The sequence below is a fragment of the Danio rerio genome, chromosome 10 (genome assembly GCF_052040795.2).
Source record: "Danio rerio strain M-AB ecotype USA chromosome 10, GRCz13ab, whole genome shotgun sequence".
Taxonomy (NCBI): Eukaryota; Metazoa; Chordata; class Actinopteri; order Cypriniformes; family Danionidae; genus Danio; species Danio rerio.
This window is the reverse complement of record NC_141030.1, coordinates 45,252,135-45,274,658: the sequence shown is the minus strand read 5'-3', so window position 1 is coordinate 45,274,658 and position 22,524 is coordinate 45,252,135. Positions and strand designations below refer to the sequence as shown.

Genomic DNA, 22,524 nt, shown 5'->3' with positions numbered 1-22,524 from the left:
TATTATTGTTTCAATGCAGCCTTGCAAAAGGTGCACATTATTCCGTTACAATCAAAACCAGAAAAGTTAATGTTATTAGTTACCATCATTTTATTAGTTGCTAATAACTTTAACTAATTAACTAGCAACTAACAGCTTTTGACGGTTAAATGTTTATATAAGTTTGACGGTTAAATATATATAATAGTTAAACTGCAGTTATATAGTATACACTTACCGGCCACTTTATTAGGTACACCTAATACTGCTTTTTAAGGCAAATTTCTCATCAGCCAATCACATGGCAGGGACTCAATGCATTTGGGCATGTAGACATGGTCAATAGGATCTTCTGCAGCATCAGAATGGGGAAGAAAGGTGATTTAAGTCACTTAGATGCCACTTTTGTCAGAAAACAGAAAGGCTACAATTCACACAGGCTCACCAAAATTGAACAATAGAAGATTGGAGAAACGTTGCCTGCTCTGATGAGTCTCCATTTCTGCTGCCACATTCAGATGATAGGGTCAGAGTTTGGCGTCAACAGCATGAAAGCATGGATCCATCCTGCCTTGCGTCCACGGTTTAGGCTAGTGGTGGCGGTGCAAAGGCTCCCACACACTGGGACGCTTTTCGTTTGCGTTTATCTTCAGCGTTTTACCAGACGTTTTTCCACATTCTAACCCAAGTGATTTTCACTGGCGTCAAATAAAAGAGTATGAAAATCACTGCTTTACGTTAAGTGGCGCTACACAACTTTAAGCTTCTGACACCCGCTTTTAACACAGAAGAAGAGGAGGAGAGGAAGTTCACACACTTGTTGTTAGAGTTACTGGTGACTCGAACAAGCATAGATGGTTCAAGCAGCAGCTCCAGCTCTAGCGAATGATTAGAAATGATTATTGTTCACAAGAGCAATAAGCAGCTCCACGTTCATAAGCTCTGGGCATCTTCTTCAATGTGCGCTCGCATTGACAGTTTTGCTCTTGAGCGCCTCCAAGTGATGTTTGCTGTAACATCAGCAGCTCCGTGCACGTGAACTAAAGTGCCAACCTGATTGGTGGAGAAGGTTTTAACGCGGCGCGTCAAATCAAAAAAATGAGCATGAGGTGTTTATTTATTTATTTTTCGTCTCGTGTGTACGGGCCTTAAAGGTGTAGGGGATATATTTTCCAGATCCTCAATAGAGCACCTTTGAGATTAGGTGAAACAGGAGATTCACATCATGGATGTGCAGCAGACAAATCTGCAGGAACTACGTGGTGCTATCATGTCAATAAGGATAAATATCTGAGGATTATTTCCAGTATCTTGTTGAATCTATACCACGAAGGATTAAGGCAGTTCTGAAGACAAATGGGGGTCCAACCCAACAGTACTAGTAAGGTGTACCTGAAGTGTATTATTTGCATGTGTTACTAAACGATTGCTTTCTAGACCGATATGAATGTTTATGGAGATGATCAGACGATATGAACTGGCTCAGTTTCTGTTGAAAGAAATGTTATTAGAGCTAAAAGGGATAGTTCATCTAAAAGTAAAAAATTTACTCACCCTGAAAGTGGTTCCAAACCTAATGAGTTTCAATGTTTTGTTTTCTTTTTCACTTCACGTTGAATTAACATGCAGTTTAAATGACCCGAGTTAGTTAAAGGGATCTTTCCATTCGATGTTTCAAGGATTAATTCACTCAATTATAATTCTGTTTGTAATTACTCACCCTTATGTTGTTCTAACCCCCGAGACCTTCATCCTGCTTCAGAACACAAACTTAAGGTATTTTAGATGAAATCTGAGAGCTCCCTCATCCTCCATACACAGCAAGGTTCCTGACATGTTCCAAGTAGGATTGTTACAGTATCAAGATTTCAGTGTTTGGCACCAACACCAGTGAAAATACATGGTTCTCTGTAACAGTTGGTACATAGAACCATGTACTAACTGTAATTTAAGAAAAGCTGGTACCATGTTGATTTGTTTTTAGTACCGACCAGATACTTTCGTGATCTTTTGACAACACTACTTCCAAGTCCAGAAGCATAATTAAAATGTATAAACCAACAAACTAAAACAGTTTAATCTGTTTATTATAAAGCTTTCAGAATACTTTTGTGTGCACATAACAAAAAAAATAACAGTTTCTTCTTCTCTGTGTCAGTATATTGTACATGGGCACTGTGCAGTGATGGATTCCCCTCTGGATGGCTGTACCTAGGCCTGTCACAATAATCAATATATCAACTTATCGTGTAATACTTGGGGATCATCTTATTATTTTTTTTTAGCTTTGCGATATATATTTACAATTTCATAAATCCATATTACAATGACATATACATATATCTCAGCGGGGTCCAAGCTTATAGTTGGGCATTTATCTAATAGGACATGATATAATATATATATAACAGGACATTTACTTTTTTTAACATCAAATTATAGAATCTAAATAACCTTTTTAATAATTATTATATAATCAGTGCCATAAAATGATCTCAAAATGACAATGACAATAACATTGCTTAGAATGCATGATTATATGTTGTTGTTATAATGGAAATCAATGGGTGAAAAACAGCCACCAACATAATGAAATGGTAGTCAATTTGAGCAGTACGCAAGGGTTAAAAAGCACCGCATGCACTCTTTAAGTGAGAGTTGATCTTTTGTATGGCTCGGATTCAAGCCTTAAAAACTGACAGGGCTTTAAAGGGTCAGCAGGTTTGAACCGTCAGCACTCTGAAACCATCAGCACTTTTCAGGCTTTTCTTAGCCAAATGCAAAGTGCTGAAGGTTAAACGTGCACCTTATTTTCTTATTCACTGCTGTTCTTTATTAATGTTTATGCAGTGGTTATGCTAAGCAGCGTCCTTATTAAATCTAACTTTTATCCTTTCGTTACAGGGTCACTCTTGCCTTCACCGGTGTGGGTCTTCTAGTGGTTCTGACGTCAATCGTTGGCCTGTTTCCGAATGGGAGGTAAGTGCGTGTACTCTTCTGAAGGTCTTGCGCCTCAGGCTGTTGTGTTGGGGTTTCATTAGCGTGGCACAGCTTCTAATCATTGCTTTTGTTAGTCTGTGATGATGATTTACTACAGCATTAATATCAGTGGTGTCATGTAGACTCTAAAAGGGTTTATGTTTGTGGCGTTAATAATCTTTTATTGCACATCATCTCATCAAATACATAAAAGCATGTAATACTCTGCTCTATTAGAAGGGAAGACACAGAAGCTGCATTTGGAGTTATTTTTCATCAATCTGAGGGAATTGAAACCATTCTCTGATCTGTTTGCATGCACTCTAAATAGACCAGTTACGATAAAGAATTTTTGTTGTGATGTGTTGTCATAGAAATTGTTGCTATAGGTGATATTGATGACATTTTGAGATCATTTTATGCCGTTTGATATTAGAATGATTCTACAATAGCATAATAATGCAAATAGCCATAAACACTTTTAAGGGACTAAGGCTTTTCATTCTTAAGGTAATTTAGATTTTGTAATTTTATGTATAAAAAAAAAAAGGTTAATGTTCTATTAAATATCCTATTATTTGTACTTGTAAGTAGGGATGTAACGGTATTGTAAATACCGTCATACCGCAATATTAATTTTTTTTCGATATTACCGTAGTCGCATGACTCGGTAAAACTATAGGTCTTCTGAGAAAATTTGCTCAGGCGAATGAAGCGAACGGGAGGTAGCGGAAACTACAATTCCCATCAGCCCAGGCTTGGCCATCATCCCTTGCGGTCTGTTGTCTCTACAGATCCAGTAATGCGGAAATGGAGTGTGCTGCTAGAAGCGGGGATGAAAAAGAGCTGGAAAACCCTAAAGCGGGTGTTTTCGCCGCGCGCGTACTGAATAGCGGTGTTGTCGCATGAGTTCTTATCAGCTGTGTTGTCGCGCTCATACTGAATAGCGGTGTTGTCGCGCGAGTTCTTATCAGCTGTGTCGTCGCACACGTTCTGATCATGGTTTGTCCTCTCAAGTGGGGGAAAGACAATGCACAACGTTACCCACTGCTGTCAACCTGGGCCAAGTCATATCTCTCTTGTCCCAGAAACCTCAGTCCCAAATGAGAGGGTTTTTTTCTGTAAATGCCCAGAGATACCAGCTTTTACCAGATTATATTTATATGATAATTTTCCTTTAAACCCATCTCTATCTAAGTGAGTGAGTGATTAAATGTTGAATGTGATGAGTTTTCAACAATACTAAATTGAAACTTAATTTTTTTACATGGTTTAATATTTTTTTGTTATTAAAATTGAAGTTCCTGTTTCAAAGCTTACAGATAGATGACTAATTTGTATGTCATTGACACTTTTGACACTTTTTTGGAGTATTTTCATAAGTTTTGTTTTTTCCTGTAAATGATTCAATAAATACCGTACCGTGACATTCATACCGAGGTATTACCGTACCGTGAAATTCTAATACTGTTACATCCCTACTTGTAAGTAAATGTCCAATTATTAACTTTGGCACTGTTGAGGTAGAATGCAAATGTCCTTGTAAAATGACTTGTTATATGTATCAGGGTTCATACGGTCATGGAAAACCTGGAAAAGTCGTGGAATTTTGACATGGCATTTTTCAGGCCAAGAAAAGTTTTGGAAAAGTCATGGAAAACGGATATCTATATATAGATATAAATATAAATAAAACTAAATAGATTGTTGCATGTTTTATGATATGCTGTAATAAATTTGAACACGCATTGTTTTTCTTTTACCACACATATGTAGACATTGCATGAAACATTAGTTCGTGAAAATATACTTGAAAGTCTTGGAAAATCAGTCGAGATTTTAGTAATCAGTCAAGTTTGGAGAAGGAGAAATCATGGTTTGGGGTTACATTCAGTATGTAGGCGTGCAAGAGATCTGCAGAGTGGATGACAACATCAACAGCCTGAGGTATCAAGACATTTGTGCTGCCCATTACATTACAAACCACAGGAGATTCTTCAGCAGGATAGCGCTCCTTCTCATACTGCAGCCTCTACATCAAAGTGCCTGAAAGCAAAGGTCAAGGTGCTCAAGGATTGGCCAGCCCAGTCACGAGAAATGAACATTATTGAGCATGTTTTGGGTGAGATGGAGGAGGCGTTGAAGATGAATCCACAGAATCTTAATTCACTCTGGGAGTCCTGCAAGAACGCTTTCTTTGCCATTCCAGATGACTTTATTAATCAGTGATGTGAGTCATGTCAGAGATGTATGGATGCAGTCCTCCAAGCTCATGATGGAGTCAGACACAATATTCATTCTGTCTCCACTGCAGCAGGACTTTACATTCTAGACTGGACATTATTTCTGTTCAGTGATGAGACTTTTTCTAAGCAAAGTCAGACCTTACTGTCCTGATTAAATAATTTAAAATTAAGGCATGACAATCTAGAGGCCTTTGCCTTTCATATAAGTCATTTCTAATACCAAATGATCTAGAAGACAAGTTATTATTTGTTGTTCCTAAACCTTCATAAAAAAGGCGACAAGACTTTTGTCAGGAAGTTTATATTCTGATGAAAACTTTTACAGTTAAGAAAGTTTAGGTTCAATATAGATTAAATTAAAAAACAGATTTATTCTTTGTGTTGTTGAGCAGTGGTGTCTAAAAAATATATTTTAGTTTTCATTTTGAATTCAGAATTAATAAAAAAATTTAATTGATGGTGTGCACTTTCTTTTTATATATATTTTATTTCCTTCATATTTTCTTTTGTTTTATTTCTTAATAAATCATTTTATTTTTGGCTCAATTTTGCTTTTATTAACAGAAAACTGTGTAAAAAGAATATACATTTGTAATGTTTATGGTCAGATTTTTGTTGTTTTTATTGAGTAAATTGATCAAAAGTAATAATTGCAGAACAGCATTTTAAAATGAATGTTGAAGGATCATTAGACGATAAAATCTGAATTGATGAACAGCTTTCCATCGCCGCAATAAATGACATTTTTAAATATATTCTTTTTGAAAACCTTCATTTTAAAATGACAGTAATATTTAATTGTGTGCGTGTGCGTACGTGCGTGCGTGCGTGCGTGCGTGTGTGTGTGTGTGTATTCCAACAAATACAGCCAAAGAAATGAGCAGAAGAACCTCTTTCATTAAAATTAGTTTTAAAATTTCCCTAGTTTTAATGGTGCTGTAAAATCAACCAAATTGTTATTTCTCCTTTTCATTAATGTACTTGTAGTATTGATTTGAGCTCAGACTGAATCATTTTGGTGATGGGGGAGAAGCGGCAACAGAAAATTGCTTCAGATGTATTAGTGAAATGAGTTGGCTGGAAAACCGTTGACTAGACAGTTCAGCAACATTTATTAAGCAACATTTCACAGTGGATTTTACACAGAGAAAATGAGAATATTAATTATATCTTCATAAAAAAAGTCAAACTAATATTAAACATAGGCATATGTTCAATTGCATGTAAATATGACTTGTTTACACTTGTTTTCATTTTCTTCTGTCGTCTGTGCTGTAATATGCAGGATGAAGAATTATCTCAGTGATAAGGTTCATCTGATGTGTTACCGGATCTGTGTAAGAGCCCTCACGGCCATCATCACCTACCATGACAGGTATTCACACACAAATGCCAGCATATGTTAGAGCTTCAGCTACACATCTGTCAGCCCACGGCCTGCAGTTAACACTCAACAACACTTGCCAATTGCACTGTGTAAACTGGCGGCGGAGAGGATATAAAACAGTAGCCGAGCTTATGTGTATTTTGAAGTAACGCATGAGAGATGAGTGATAAAGATTCACACCAAAATTTTTAAGCTTACTTGAGGTGGTTTTGGACTTGCAGAAAAATGTTAGGTTGAATAATTGGAGATGGAAACATTTGTAGAATAAACTGTGACGTAGTGAACATAGGTCCTTTTCTGAAATGTCGTAGCAACAGGCGTAAAATGTCTGGTCATTATGACCTCCCAAAAATCTTCCAGACGTTGTTTTTCCTATTTATATGGGGCTTGACATTGTCTTAATGTCCTTGCTGACAGGGAATTCATCAGGAATTGTGCATTTCTTCTTCTGTGCACAACATTATGTTAAGCTGTTGCAAGCTGCACTGCTACTATGACTTATATACACTCACCGGCCACTTTATTAGGTACACCTTACAAGTACCAAGTTGGACTCTCTTTTGCCTTCAGAACTGCCTTAATCGTTCGTGGCGTGGATTCAACAAGGTGCTGGAAATATTCCTCAGAGATTTTGCTCCATATTGGCATCACGCAGTTGCTGCAGATTTGTCGGCTGCACATCCATGATGCCAATCTCCTGTTCCACCACATCCCAAAGGTGCTCTATTGGATTGAGTTCTGGTGACTGTGGAGGCCATTTCAGTACAGTGAACTCATTGTCATGCTCAAGAAACCAGTCTGAGATGATATACACTTTGACATGGTGTGTTATCCTGCTGGAAGTAGCCATCAGAAGATGGGGACACTGGTCTTAAAGGGATGGACATGGTCCGCCACAATACTCAGGTAGGCTGTGGTGTTGACACGATGCTTAATTGGTTCTAATGAGCCCAAAGCTTGCCAAGAAAATCTCCCCCACACCATTACACAACCACCAGCAGCCTGAACTATTGATACAAGGCAGAATGGATCCATGCTTTTATGATGTTGACGCCAAATTCTGACCCGACCATCTGAATGTCGCAGCAGAAATCGAAACTCCTCAGACCAGGCATCGTTTCTCCAATCTTCTATTGTCCAGTTTTGGTGAGCCTGTGTGAATTGTAGCCTCAGTTTCCTGTTCACAGCTGACAGGAGTGGCACCCGGTGTGGTCTTCTGCTGCTGTAGCCCATCCGCCTCAAGGTTGGACGTGTTGTGTGTTCAGAGATGCTCTTCTGCAGATCTCGGTTGTGAGTGCTTATTTGAGTTATTTTATTGAGTTATTCTCTGACCTCTGGCGTCAACAAGACATTTGCGCATACAGAACTACCCCTCACTGGATATTTCCTCTTTTTCGGACCATTCTCTGTAAACCCTAGAGATGGTTGTGCGTGAAAATCACAATAGATCAGCAGTTTCTGAAATACTCAGATCAGCCCATCTGGCACCAACAACCATGCCACGTTCAAAGTCACTTAAATCCCCTTTCTTCCCCATTCTGATGCTCAGTTTGAACTGCAGCAGATCGTCTCGACCAGGTCTACATGCCTAACTGCATTGAGTTGCTGCCATGTGATTGGTCAATTAGAAATTTGTGTTAATGAGCCATTAAAAAGGTGTACCTAATGAAGTAACCAGTGAGTGTATACAGGGTGTTTGTAGAAAGTCTTACATTTCAAACACCAAATTCAAGGCCTTAAGATCACTCTAACATTGTATTGCAGGGCTTAAATCATTTTACACGGGTCTTCAATATCCTATATCCATCCAATCCCCTGCAATCCATCTCAAAGCTTTTAACAACTAGTTTTGTAATTAATTAAATATCAATAACATTTTCATCATACATTATATATACTCATATACATTTATATTTATGAGTACTACATTTCCTGGCAGTGTTTACTGTGGGACATGTGTATGCCTGATGCATTGCTTTTTCATGTTTTTTATCATTTTCTCCACTTTCTTTTCTTCCTTCAAGTGAGAATAAACCCAAGAATGGAGGAATCTGTGTGGCCAATCACACATCACCCATCGACGTCATCATCCTGGCCAGTGACGGCTGCTATGCAATGGTAGAATAACCTTTTTGCTGAGGATTTATGTTTTATGTAGAGTCATGTAAATGATCTCATTGTGTGTGTGTGTGTGTGTGTGTGTGTGTGTGTGTGTGTGTGTGTGTGTGTGTGTGTGTGTGTGTGTGTGTGTGTGTGTGTGTGTGTCTGTGTGTGTGATCATCAGGTCGGTCAGGTTCACGGTGGTCTGATGGGGGTCATTCAGAGGGCGATGGTAAAAGCCTGTCCACACATCTGGTTCGAGAGGTCTGAAGTAAAGGACCGACATCTAGTGGCCAAACGGTAACACTGCATTTACTTAATACAATCACTAGCCTCAGTTAACTTGCAGATTAAATTTGAGCATTTTTGTTAGTCTGAAATGCAGACATATTGTATTTCTTCTAGATTAAGTGACCATGTTGCTGACGAAAGCAAACTGCCTATCCTCATATTTCCAGAAGGTGAGTGTTAGAAGTGTTTCTGTTATCATTTCATTAACTATTCATTCAAGATGCTGTCACATATACTCACACATGTGTAGATATTAGTGCTGTCAAGCAATTAAAATAAAAATTATAAATGTTCATATTTTCTAAATATACCTTTGTATACAGTGTATTTTAGTTTTTAAAATGTATGCATGACTATATTGTACATATGTACAGAAGTAAACCAGAAGTTTTCATACACTGTATAAAAAGGCACATAACCATTGAAAAATAGAGTCAGATGTTAATGTGACTCAACTTTTTCTCTTTTCGGTAAGTTATATATTTATATTTATATTTTCGGTAGTATATTTTTTGAGAAATTGTTATAACTTTTCTTTCTCAAGTCAAGTTTACATACAATAAGATTATTCTGCCTCTAAAGAAGTTCAGATGATGATGTCAAGGTTTTGGCAGTTTCTGATTGGCTAATTGCCAACATTTGAGTTAATTGGAGGCACAACTGTAGAATAGTATTTAGGGAAAACCTCAAACACACTGCTTCCTTGTTTGACAACATGAGAAAATCAACAAGCCCGAATCAACAAAAAAACCAGATCACAATTTGCTAAATTCCACTGGGAAAAACGCCAATGTTTGGAGACATGTCCTGTGGTCTGATCAAGTCAAGTCAACTTTATTGTCAATCAAACCATGCAACAGTACAATACGCAGCAGACTGAAATTGCGTTTCTCCCATACTCCAATGTGCAATTTAAAAACAAAAATATGACACACACTAGACATAAACTAAACATTTAACTAATAAAGTACAAGATAAATTGAATAAATAGACAATAATAAACTGTGAACAATTACCATATATCCTATTGTTCCAGAATATGACCAAGTTGAGGTATTTATTGTAGTGCAATTAGATGAAGCTAAGATTGAACTTTTTGCCATAATGACCAGTGTTACATTTGGAGGACAAAAGGGGAAAGCTTACAAGCCTAGCAACACCCCAACTGTGAAGTATGGAGGCGGCAGCATCATGTTGTGGGGCTGTTTTGCTGCAGGAGGGACTGGTCCACTTCAGAAATACTGAAGCAACATCTCAAGACATCAGCCAGGAAATTAAAACTTGGCCACAAATGGGTCTTCTAAACAGACCATGACCCTAAGCATACTGCCAAATTAGTTCAAATGTGCTTTAAGGACAACAGAGTGAATGTTTTGGAGTGGCCATCCCAAAGCCCTGAACTCAATCCTATAGAAAATTTGTGTGCAGAGTTAAAAAGCTTGTTCGAGCAAGACAGCCTACAAATCTGACTCAGTTACACCAATTCTGTCAGGAGGAATGGGACAAAATTCTTTCAAACTATTGTGAGAAGCTTGTGGAAAGATACCTAAAACATTTGACCAAAGTTAAACAGTTTAAAAGCAAAGCTAAAAATACCAAGGAAATTAACTTTTGACAATAAAAAAAATTTCTCTCATTATTCTGGCATTTAGCAAATGTAAATCATTTACCTAAAATAGTAAACATTTAATATGATTTACCATCAGACATTTTTTTTAAATCATTATGTTCCTTTTTTTTAAGAGTGAATATAAACGTCTGGTTTCAACTATGTGTGTAAATACAAACTTATTGTGGATGAAGTTAATCGTTTTGATAGCATTAATAGATTATGTATATATTAATAAAGATTATATACATGTATTAAGCGATTATTGTTTTTTCATTGTCTACAGAACAAACCGTCGTTATACAATGACTTACCCAATTACCTCATCTTGCCTTCTTAACCTAGTTAATCCTTTAAATGTCCCTTTAAGCTGAATGCTAGTATCTTTGAGTAAAATATAATGTACTGTCATCATGGCAAAGATAAAAGAAATCAGTTATTAGAATTGAGTTATTAAAACTTTTGTGTTGAGAAATATCTTCTCTCCATCTTTAGCTGTATACGAATATGTAAGATATTAAAGAAATGTCCTTTATTTTGGTGATTTTTGCAGGAACCTGCATCAACAACACTTCGGTCATGATGTTCAAGAAGGGCAGCTTTGAGATCGGCTGTACGGTTTACCCAGTGGCCATAAAGGTGAGATTGTGACCTCTTATTTGTGTGTGAGAGTGGTTGTTTGTGTTGTTATGGAGTGATTGTGAATTCCTCTGGCTGTTGTTTTGTTTTGCCAGTATGATCCTCGTTTTGGTGACGCGTTCTGGAACAGCAGTAAGTTTGGGATGGTGAATTACCTGTTACACATGATGAGCAGCTGGGCCATTGTGTGCAGCGTCTGGTACCTTCCACCAATGAGCCGGATGGTGAGTATTATTATTAAAAATATTATTATTTATAGTATTATATACAATAGGTTTGTGTTTTTAAGTAAGGGTGCTCTACATAATTCAAAGGTGACAGCAAATTAAATTAATATTACAAAACCTATTTCAAATAGATGCCGATTTTCTTAGGATTATGATTATTATGTTAATGAATATTATCATACTTTTGTTAATAAATAGCGCATTACAATAATCAGATGTGATTGTAAATGCATTTAAAATGGTGTTTAAGCCCTAAACTTAACTTAAGCCGCACTCACTTTTTGAACACAGACATGAAAACGACATGTTCAACTTTAGTGATTGCCAATCTTCAATGCTTTGGTCCACAGATTTAATATTTTTCTTGTTTTAAGGAAGATTGTAGCTGAAGTTCAAAACATTAAATTAAATTAAATTAATGTGCCTTTATGGTAATAAAAAACAATAAAAGAATGTGTGTATATGTTAATATAATGCATGCAATGTGTATTTTATTAAACGCGTTTTAGCCTAAAATTAACAGAAAAATCAAGCCTATAGATCTGAACAAATTTAAAGTTCAATTAAAAAAAAAAGAGGCTCTCAGCAAGATTTTGTTTGGCTGTAGTACCAGGCAAGACCACCAGACGACCTCCAGATTCAATTGGTGACCATACAAGGGCGCCCCCTATGTTTTGAGAAATATGAACTTTTTTTTCATACTTTTGACAACGTTTATAATGTAGACATGAATTTCTAAAGTATTATGGGCAGTTTGGTGGTATTTGAGTTTAATTTTGCCTTTAAAAAAAACATCTAAATAAAACTTTTACATGTGCATTGCTGTAGCAAAGTAATGTTTTACACTCTGAGTATCTTTGCTGTACATTAATAAATAACTGTTGCTCAGTAATATCTATCATAATATCAGTCACCAAACATGTAACCATTAGGGATGCACTAATACTATTTATTTTTTATTTTTTGGAACTGATCCCAAAATAAAAATTATGAGTATCAACTGATACAGATCCGATTCCGATACTGTGCCGTTTTTTTTAACATAATACACTTTCTATAGTTCTAGTGATAAACTCAAATAATATATCTTCTTTAGTAAAAATAACAGGCCTACTGTACATGACAGACACATGATCTAATAAAAAACAAGATGCTTGCTGTAAACTAGGCTACATAATTTGAGCATTAGTAATGACATTGATCTGTTGTGGTGCAGCTGATGTTTCCTTTCTTAATAATAAGATTTTTCTTTGAAATCTGCAATAGGCTACCACTATTGACCCTAATCGTTGGTAAAATAGGTTTGACGCAGACTAAACGAAACTGTCTGAGGCCAGCTTTACATATTAAATCCATATTGCGCTCCTTAGTTTCAGTCTAAGTCAGTTGGCTTAGTCCCTTTATTAATGCGGGGTTGCCGCAGCGGAATGAACCGCCAACTTATCCAGCACATTTTTACGCAGCGGATGCCCTTCCAGCCACAACCCATCTCTGGGAAACATCCACACACACACACACAGACACACACGTACACTACGGACAATTTAGCCTACCCAATTCACCTGTACCGCATGTCTTTGGACTGTGGGGGAAACCGGAGCACCCGGAGGAAACCCACGCGAACGCAGGTAGAACATGCAAACTCCACACAGAAACGCCAACTGAGCCGAGGCTCGAACCAGTGACCTTGCTGTGAGGCGACAGCACTACCTACTGCGCCACTGCGTCACCAATATCATATAATTTAACATAATATAATATACTAATATAAAAATATTTAATAAATAATACAACAAATATGTTTGTTATTTTTGACGGTAATGATTATCAAAGTTTTACTGTCGTTTTTTAAATCCAAATTAATATGGTTTTCTTTTCAGAAACTCTCTAAAAATAAAAAGTATAGGGTCCAGAATGTGTATATTAAATTACATTACAGCATTGTCCTTTGGGGCTTTTTCTTTACCCCATCACTATATTCAGGTGAGTTTGAAATGATTGTTTGACAGGAAGGTGAGGATGCTGTGCAGTTCGCCAACAGAGTCAAAGCAGCCATTGCACGAAAGGGAGGACTAGCAGACCTGTTATGGTGAGTTAACACACACCAACTATATTTCTGTCCATAGCTGCTAAATTATATGCATAATTAAAATATAGCATAGACGTTTACAGTTGAAGTTGAAATTATGAGCCCCCTTTGAATTTTTTTTCTTTGTTAAATGTTTCCTAAATGGTGTTTAACAGAGCAAGGACATTTTCCCAGTATGTCTGATAATATGTTTTCTTCTGGGGAAAGTGTTATTTGTTTTATTTCGGCTAGAATAAAAGCAGTTTTAAAAAAATTTTAAAGCCATTTTAAGATCAATATTATTAGCTATTATTATTATTATTATTATTTCAATAGTCTAAAGAACAAACCATCATTATACAATAACTTGCCTAATTCCCCTAACCTGCCTAGTTAACCTGATTAACCTAGTTAAGCCTTTAAATGTCACTTTAAGCTGTATAGAAGTGTCTTGAAAAATATCAAGTCAAATATTATTTACTGTCATCATGGCAAAGACAAAATAAATCCGTTATTAGAAATGTGCTGAAAAAATGTTCTCTCTTTAATAAACAGAAATTGGGGGAAACAATAAACAGGGGGACTAATAATTAAAGGGGGCTAATAATTCTGACTTCCACTGTATATGTAGTATACTTTTTCCAGCTGCTAGTGTGCTGCCATGGTAAAATGATCTTGACCGATGATCGTTCACTCTCAGAAAAAAATGTGGTTATTTTATTAGCTTGGGATTTTAAAAATCATAATAATTTAAGTTATTTGATTAATTTGAAGTCTTAAATAAAAAAATATTAAAAGGCTTTTTTGGTTTGCCCAATTTTCAGTTTCGGCCCAGAAATTCCAGAATCCCTAGAAGAATCACATGACTTTTTTTTTTTACTCCCATCAAGGAATATATTTGGTAAAAGTGTTTCAGTCACAATTTATGTGCAATTTTTTTTATTGAATAAAACTACAGGGTTTATTGTGTGCATTTGTAGTGCATTTGAAAAGTATTCATAGCGCTTTCCACATTTTTTATGTTTTAGCCTTATTCCAAAATGGATTAAATACATTTATTTCCTCAACATTCTACACACAATACCCCATAATGAGGTTGTGAAAAAGAGTTTTTGAAATTGTTGCAAATTTATTAAAAATAAAAAAACTGAAAAATGTTCATCAGTATTCACAGCCTTTTCTCAATACTTTGTTGATGCACCTTTGGCAGCAATTACAGCCTAAAGTCTTTTTGTATATGATGCCACAAGCTCGGCAAGCCTGTCTTTGGGAGTTTTTGCCCATTCCTCTTTGCAGTCCCTCTCAAGCTCTATCAGGTTGGATGGGAAGCGATGGTGTTCAGCCGTTTTCAGATCTCTCCAGAGATGTTTAATAAGATTAGGTCTGGGCTCTGGCTGGGCCACTCAAGGACATTTCCTGAGTTGTTGTGAAGCCACTCCATTGATATTTTGGTGTGCTTTGGGTCATTGTCCTGCTGGAAGATGAACCGTCATCCCAGTCTGAGGTCAAGAGCACTCTGAAGCAGGTCTTCATTCAGGATGTCTCTGCACATTGCTGCATTCATCTTTCCCTCTATCCTGACTAGTCTTCCAGTTCCTGCTGCAGAAAAACATCCCCACAGCATGATGCTGCCGCCACCATGCTTCACTGTAGAGATGGTATTAGCCTGGTGATGAGCGCTGCCTGGTTTTCTCCAAACGTAACGCCTGGCATTCACTAAAAAGAGTTCAATTTTAGTCTGATCAGAGCAGAAAATTTAGTTTCTTATGGTCTGAGAGTCCTTCAGATGCCTTTCGGCAAATTCCAGGCGGGGAGTGGCTTCAGTCTGGCCACTCTACCATACAGGCCTGATTGGTGGATTGCTGTACAGATGGTTGTCCTTCTGTAAGGTTCTCCTCTCTCCACAGAAGAACGCTGGAGCTCAGACAGAGTGGCCATCAGGTTGTTGATCAATAAGGCCCTGCTCCCTGAGCTTCACAGCAAAGGCTGTGAATTCTGATGTACATGTGATTTTTCAGTTTTTGATTTTTTTAAAAATTTGCAACAATTTCAAAAACTTTTTTTCAAACTGTCATTATTTTGGTATCGTGTGTAGAATGTCGAGGAAATAAAGAAATGTAATCCATTTTGCAATGTGGAAAAAGTGAAGCGCTATGAATACTTTCCGGATACACTGTATCTAATAATTATACAATACAACACAATATTTATTTAGAAAGCACATTTAAAAACAACCAAAGTTGACCAGTTAAGTTAGTTGTGTCCTAAAATATACACACAAAAGGAGAATGGAAAGACTTCCTAAAGTCCACATGAGCCGAAAGCTGCAACCCCTTTTTCCGTATTATGACGCTGTCCCTAGAGAAACAGAATATTAAATGAGAAAACAGTGGGTGTGGCTTGTTTTTTCTACTGCAAGCTGATTGGATGTATTAAAGTTGTTGTTTCATTCAGAAAGATGAGGAACAGATTTTTTTATCTTGATAACTGATCTCTGGCTAATTCGAGTCTTCAAACAAGTTTGCAAATCAGATTAAAATGTCTGGATGAACTGATCTGAGATCAGAAGGAAGGACTCTTGACACATGAAAGTGTAAAGCCTGCAGCTCACAACAAATGTGGAAAGCTATTGCGTGTCATATTTAAACCGTTTACTGCTAATTTGATGTAATTTCGCTCACATGGATAATTCCATATTAATCAGATGATGTCATTACGCTGCTGTGCCGTCAGCCAATCGTCGCATTTCAAGGATTGATAGATCTGTCCTTCACAACACAGCGATCTTAGATCAGTTCATCCAGACATTTTAATCTGCTTCACAAACTTGTTTGAAGAACCAAATTAGCCAGAGATCCGTTCTCAAGATTAACAGATCCAGGATCTGCCAAATCATCTTAGATCATTTAAGCGAGGTACGAAGAACAGACCCCTGAATCATGTTAAATCGTCAATATCCAAATCCAGCTAATTGAGTTATCCACGTGCGAAGAACGGACCGCTGCTCACCATTTTTGATTGATGTCAAAACTGACAGGTATAGGGGCGTGGTTTAGTATGTTAGCCCCGCCCAATACCTCAGACAGACCTAATCTAAGAATTCAACTGAAAACAAACAGGAAGTGCATTTTCAGACTTCAATTAAAGATTACAAGCCCAAACTAATTATTGTTCTTAATGACATGCACAGATGAGTTGTTCACCACAAAACTAGCAAAGTGAGCTAACAAAATCAATATGCTTAGTTTTGATTTCATGTGGACTTTAATGTGTTTCCAGGGACGGCGGGTTGAAGCGAGGGAAAGTCAAAGAGGTCTTCAAAGAGGAGCAGCAGAAGCTGTACAGTAAAGTGCTGGTGGGCAGCAGTGAAGACCGCAGTCGATCCTGAAGAGCCGCAGGGGTGTGTTTGACTTGACTGGTGTTGCTCCTCTGCGAGAACCCAGACCCTCAGCAGAGGCAGAGCGGCTGGCCCCTTCCTAAACCTGCAGACACAACCGATGATCTGGAGAGCTGCGCTGGAAAACAGGAGCTTCGCATTACTGCACGACTGACCGGCTCTGGGGCTGAGATTTACACTGACATCATACTTGAGTGATTGTTTTCTTGTTTGTTTGTTATGGTTTTGAATATTTGTGCTCTGTTACTGTAATGCATGATGTCCCGGGAGAGATGGTGGAGGGTTTGAAGTGATTTATTTAAGCTTGTGAAGTAATAATATTAATAATAATAAGGGATGTTGTGCGTAGAAGTGTAGTGTGGGTAGAACCATCAAGAAAAACCGTGTCTGTCGAGTGTGTTTCTGCTCAGCGTTTCAGCTCCTCATCATGACGGCCTCTCTGGTGTGCTGTGCTCTTTTTAATAAAATGATTTTTTTTTTTTTAAAACATCGTGATTTTATTTTATTTTTTTCATTCTGACATTGTTGATGTGTTAAACGTCTGATAATTCAGATTGGATAGTTTATTTTTATTAAGCAGAACACTTTCTGTACACAGCAGATCTCACAACTCGACCTGCAATTAGAGGGATACAAAGTTAGCATTAGCACTACTCTAAAAGATCTCGGTGTCATATTAGACAGCAATTTAACTTTGGAAAATCATATATCCCATGTCACAAAAACTGCCTTCTTTCATCTGAGAAATATCGCTAAATTACGAAGTATGCTATCCATCTCAGATGCAGAAAAGTTAGTCCATGCTTTTATGACTTCTAGGCTGGATTACTGTAATGCTCTGTTTGCTGGCTGCCCAGCCTCTTCTATTACACAGGTGTCAAACTCGGCTCCAAATGGGCCGCAGCTCTGCACAGTTTAGTTCCAACCCTAATTAAACACACCTGATCAAACTAATTGAGTCCTTCAGGCTTGTTTGAAACCTACAGGTAAGTGTGTTGGAGCAGGGTTTGAACTAAACTGTGCAGGGCTTCGGCTGTGCAGGGCGCCCCTGCTCTATTAACAAACTTCAGCTAGCACAAAATGCAGCTGCCAGAGTTCTTACCAGGTCTAGAAAATATGATCATATCACCACAATTTTATCCTCCCTACACTGGCTGCCTGTTAAGTTTCGTATTGAATTTAAAATATTACTTCTCACCTATAAAGCTCTAAATAATCTAGCTCCTGTTTATCTAACCAACCTTCTGTCTCGCTACAATCCAATCCGCTCTTGAGGATCTCAAAACTCAGGGCTTCTGGAAGTACCTAGCATAGCAAAGTCGAGTAAAGGAGGTCGAGCCTGCTTATTTATGGCTCCCAAACTCTGGAATAGCCTTCCTGATAATGTCCGAGGCTCAGACACACTCTCTCAGTTCAAAACTAGATTAAAGACCTATCTGTTTAGTAAAGCATACACTTAGCGTCACGATACATGAATGTGTGGTGTGTTCAGAGATGCTCTTCTGCATACCTCAATTGTAACGAGTGCTTATTTGAGTTACTGTTGCCTTTCTATCTGCTGGAACCAGTCTGGCCATTCTCCTCCAACATTAACAAGGTATTTGCCCCCACAGAACTGCCGCTCACTGGATGTTTTCTCTTTTTCAGACCATTCTCTGTAAACCCTAGAGATGGATGTGCGCGGAAATTCTAGCAGATCAGCAGTTTCTGAAATACTCCGACCAGCCTGTCTGGCAACAACAACCATGCCATGTTCAAAGTCACTTAAATCCCCTTTCTTCCCCATTCTGATGCTCAGTTTGAACTGCAGCAGATCGTCTCGACCAGGTCTACATGCCTAAATGCATTGAGTTGCTGCCATGTGATTGGCTGATTATAATTTTGCATTAACAGGCAGTTAGACAGGTGTACCTAATAAAGTGGCCAGTGATTGTATATATAGGATTTATTAAATTGAGCAAGTGACATTGTTAAAAGAGCACCATAAAATCTGAAAGACCAAGAAAAGCTTTGTGTCATGAATGGTCTGAATATTGTCAAATTCATTATAAATCAGCATTAAATTGTATCTTTGTTGACTGCTCCAATCCCCATTCATTCACAATAGAGATCTTCCTGTCTGGCTTATTTTATGTTGAGTAATTAGATTTTTTTAGATGAATCCTCTTTTTTCTGGAGCGTGTTCTCCTCAGTCTCCGCTAGAGGGCAGCATTCACTCATTCATTGACAGTAACTCAGTATATACTTCAGTATATACACACAATCTTGAGGGCTTTTCATTACAGTCTGGCGTATTTGTAAAATAAATTATTTCACCTACAGCCAGAACCATACCAAAATGTAGAGCGTTCATATATATGGATGCTTTAAAACATTTTTGTTTCCATCCCCTGCTGTTTGACTTTGTACATTCCTACACAAGCTTTCATACCCATTCATAAGATACACATCTACCTAAAGGGTCCATAATGATATTGATATTGTAAACATAGTAGTTACATAAACATATAAAGGGCGACATTTAGTGCCATACGTTTACTTTAATTTTAAAAAAGTAAGTGAACATGTTGGCTTAAAATTATTAAAACTGCCGTATGTAGGTTTTCAACTCTAATAAAGCATAAAAGTACCATATGTATACATGTTTGCAGCTATTAAAGAAACATGCTAAGTTAACATACCTGTTTATCTGAAAAAAAAAAAGCGTGAATGAAGCGAGTAAACCCAAAATGCTCAAATAGACACGTTAACATTTTGAGTTTACTTGCCAGTCAAACAATTTTGAGTTTACTCGCGCGTCAAATTCGCTTCATTCGTGCCACGTCTGGTGTGAACACAGCATTAAGGATACCTATAAGCTTGTGTGCTCTAAAACAGTGACAAAATTTACATTTAAAATAGATAAACCTGATATAAACATTGCAGTTTGTCATCTCCGCCTAATTAGATCAACGATTTTTTTGATGTCACCTCATACTTAAGTTTCTCATCAAATCTTCTGGCCAATCAAATAGTATCTCTAGTATCTGACATGCCCCGCCCCTTCAATGTGCTTTTCCTTTTTACTGGTAGAACTGTAATAAAAAAAAAAAACGCTAATGTTTTTTTAAAAAGGGGAGGGTCTACTCTATGCCCCACCCACTCTTCATGTTTCAGACTTAGGCTGCGTCCGAAACCGCCTACTACTCAGTAGGTACTGCATTTGAATTTAAACATACTACTCGGCCGTTAGACGTACGCTCTGTACAGTATGGCTGCGTCCGATACCGCATTCTTCCATACTATATAGTACGCCAAAATCAGTATGCGAGCCGAGTAGTATGTCCGAATTCATAGAATTCGAAAATCAGTATGCGAGAAGTACCCGGATGACTTACTACTCCCGGCGAGATTCCGGAGTGCGCATCCCATGCATGCTGCGCTATCCCATGATGCCCCGCGAGCGAATTTATGAATGGAAGTAAAGCGACGCAACTGACGCAGGTAGGTCACGTGACCATGACAAAATGGCGGATGTAGTACGTCCGAATTCCATTCATACTTTTCACATTCATACTGTATAGAACATACTTTTCTTACAGCAGAGTTGTACGTTTAAATTCAAATGCCGCACCTACTGAGTGGTAGGCGGTTTCGGACGCAGCCAATGAATGTGAAAAGTATGAATGGAATTCGGAAGTACTACATCCGTCATTGTGTCATGGTCACGCGACCTACCTGCGTCATTTGCGTCGCTTCACTCCCATTCATGAATTCGCTTGCAGGGCATCATGGGTTAGCGCAGCGTGCATAGGATGCACACTTCAGAATCTCGCCGGAAGTAGTAAATCATCCGGGTACTTTTCGCATACTGATTTTCAAATTCTATAGCTGCGTCCCAAATGGCACACTATGCACTATGTACTTATGCACTTACACACTCAACAGGATAGTATATGTATGTAGTGTCGTCCCAAATGGCACACTAATGTTTTTTTACTAAGCGGAAATTCAAACCGTTTCCCTGATGACGTTTGACGGTTGCCAAATCAGTGAAATAAACGACCGAATTATCAAATAATACCTGCCGTGAGTATAACCGCATTCACCATCGGGAGGCGCTATAATCACTCTCGTAGGAGAATTTTGCTTTCACCATCCAAAATAAATAAAGTTATTCAACATGTGCGTCGGATAGCTCCGCCCCTTTCGCTACGTAAGCAAACCTGCGGTCGTTGAGTGCGTGAAGTGTCCATCATTACACATTTTATTTAAGCGGCTGAATGAGTGCATCATCCGGGTAATTAAAGTGCACTTAATATTTTTTAATTTTTCAGTGTGAACGCACTACTTAAACTATTTATACTACAAAATGGCGTAGAATAGTGCATAAGTATGCGATTTCAGCTTATGAATTCGGACATACTACTCGGCTCACATATACCTTTTGAAAAGCCTCCACCCCGTAACAGCTTGTGTGCATTTTTTTCAGTACTAAAGAGACAAGCCCTACTAGAGCTATTATAAGGCCCTGAACGACAGGTTTCAAGAACAATACACGCGCATTATCTTCATGAAAGAACACCGCGTGTGTGTTCACGTCATGTTTACTATTAAATCACTACATGACTAATGCATGATCATGTGTAATTCAACAGTAATGTAAAGCACAATGGTGACTGTGCTTTGCGGAAAGAACTTCCTATGTTGATGAAGCCTATTAAAATTATTTCTAAAGGATATTTTTAAATAGAGAATTTAATAGAAATTACATTTTTCTTTTTAGAAATTACCCTACAATACAAGAAAAGTATAAATTGTCATTTACAATGCATAGGGGTGTGCAATATGATGATATAAAGTGGGGGAAATATTAAATGCATCACCATTTTTCTCAGAAAACCTATTTCTAATGGTGCTGTTGACTTGAAATATTCCACAGATGTTGGTAAAAACCAAAGAAATGCATAAATGCAAAGAAAACAAAAGTAATTAGTTTACAAATTAGGTTATGTGCAATAAAATGAAATAACACATAATAAAATTGAACACATGAAGAAAGGGAAGTGTTGAAGGGCATGGAAAGCCCAGACAGCAGTTGAAATCTCTCAGTAGTTCTTCAGCAACCCTCTGCTCTTCCTCAGTGTAAATGAATATCAGCTGCTTCACTCCAACATCTACATTAGCAGGAGGATGACGAGGGTGGACATTTCAGCGAGACAATGAGGGGGAGGGGGAGGGGGGGGTGTTGTTGCGCGCGCGTACTGAAGAGCTGTGTTGTCGCGCGCGTTCTGATCAGCTGTGTTGGGGGGTGAGCGCGCATACTCAAGATCAGTGTTGTCGTGCGCCTACTGAAGGGCGGGACGGAGGGTATGTCGCGTCGCGGGGGCACTTTTGATCATTTTGGAAGGGCACTTTCTATCCAAGACTAAAAAGGGCATGTACACTGCACAGGTTGAGCCCTATGTGTGCACGTGCCTGCTCAAATGCTTTCAGAGTAAGAAAATCAAGCTGTAGAATGGCCCTCTAGAGAGGCGCGCCATCACCAAAATGTTTTATGTAAAGTATTCAAGGCATTTCAGTAGTTCAGCGCTTTCTCCTTGTGTCATTTCATTGTTATACA

At 37.9% G+C, this 22,524-nt stretch overlaps 1 protein-coding gene across 2 annotated transcripts in view; it reads left to right on the top strand.

Annotated features, from left to right (window-relative positions):
• Positions 1-17,409, top strand: part of gpat4 (glycerol-3-phosphate acyltransferase 4) — a 37,598-nt gene extending 20,189 nt beyond the window's left edge. The window contains exons 4-12 of one of the 2 annotated variants that reach the window (XM_087269714.1): positions 2,884-2,958; positions 6,490-6,579; positions 8,616-8,709; positions 8,876-8,991; positions 9,097-9,152; positions 11,145-11,230; positions 11,326-11,454; positions 13,467-13,546; positions 16,805-17,409. In XM_087269714.1, the coding sequence (XP_087125840.1) occupies positions 2,884-2,958; positions 6,490-6,579; positions 8,616-8,709; positions 8,876-8,991; positions 9,097-9,152; positions 11,145-11,230; positions 11,326-11,454; positions 13,467-13,546; positions 16,805-16,913 (835 nt within the window). In that variant the 3' untranslated portion in view covers positions 16,914-17,409. 2 annotated transcript variants of the gene reach the window in all.
• Positions 17,410-22,524: the final 5,115 nt, after the last annotated feature.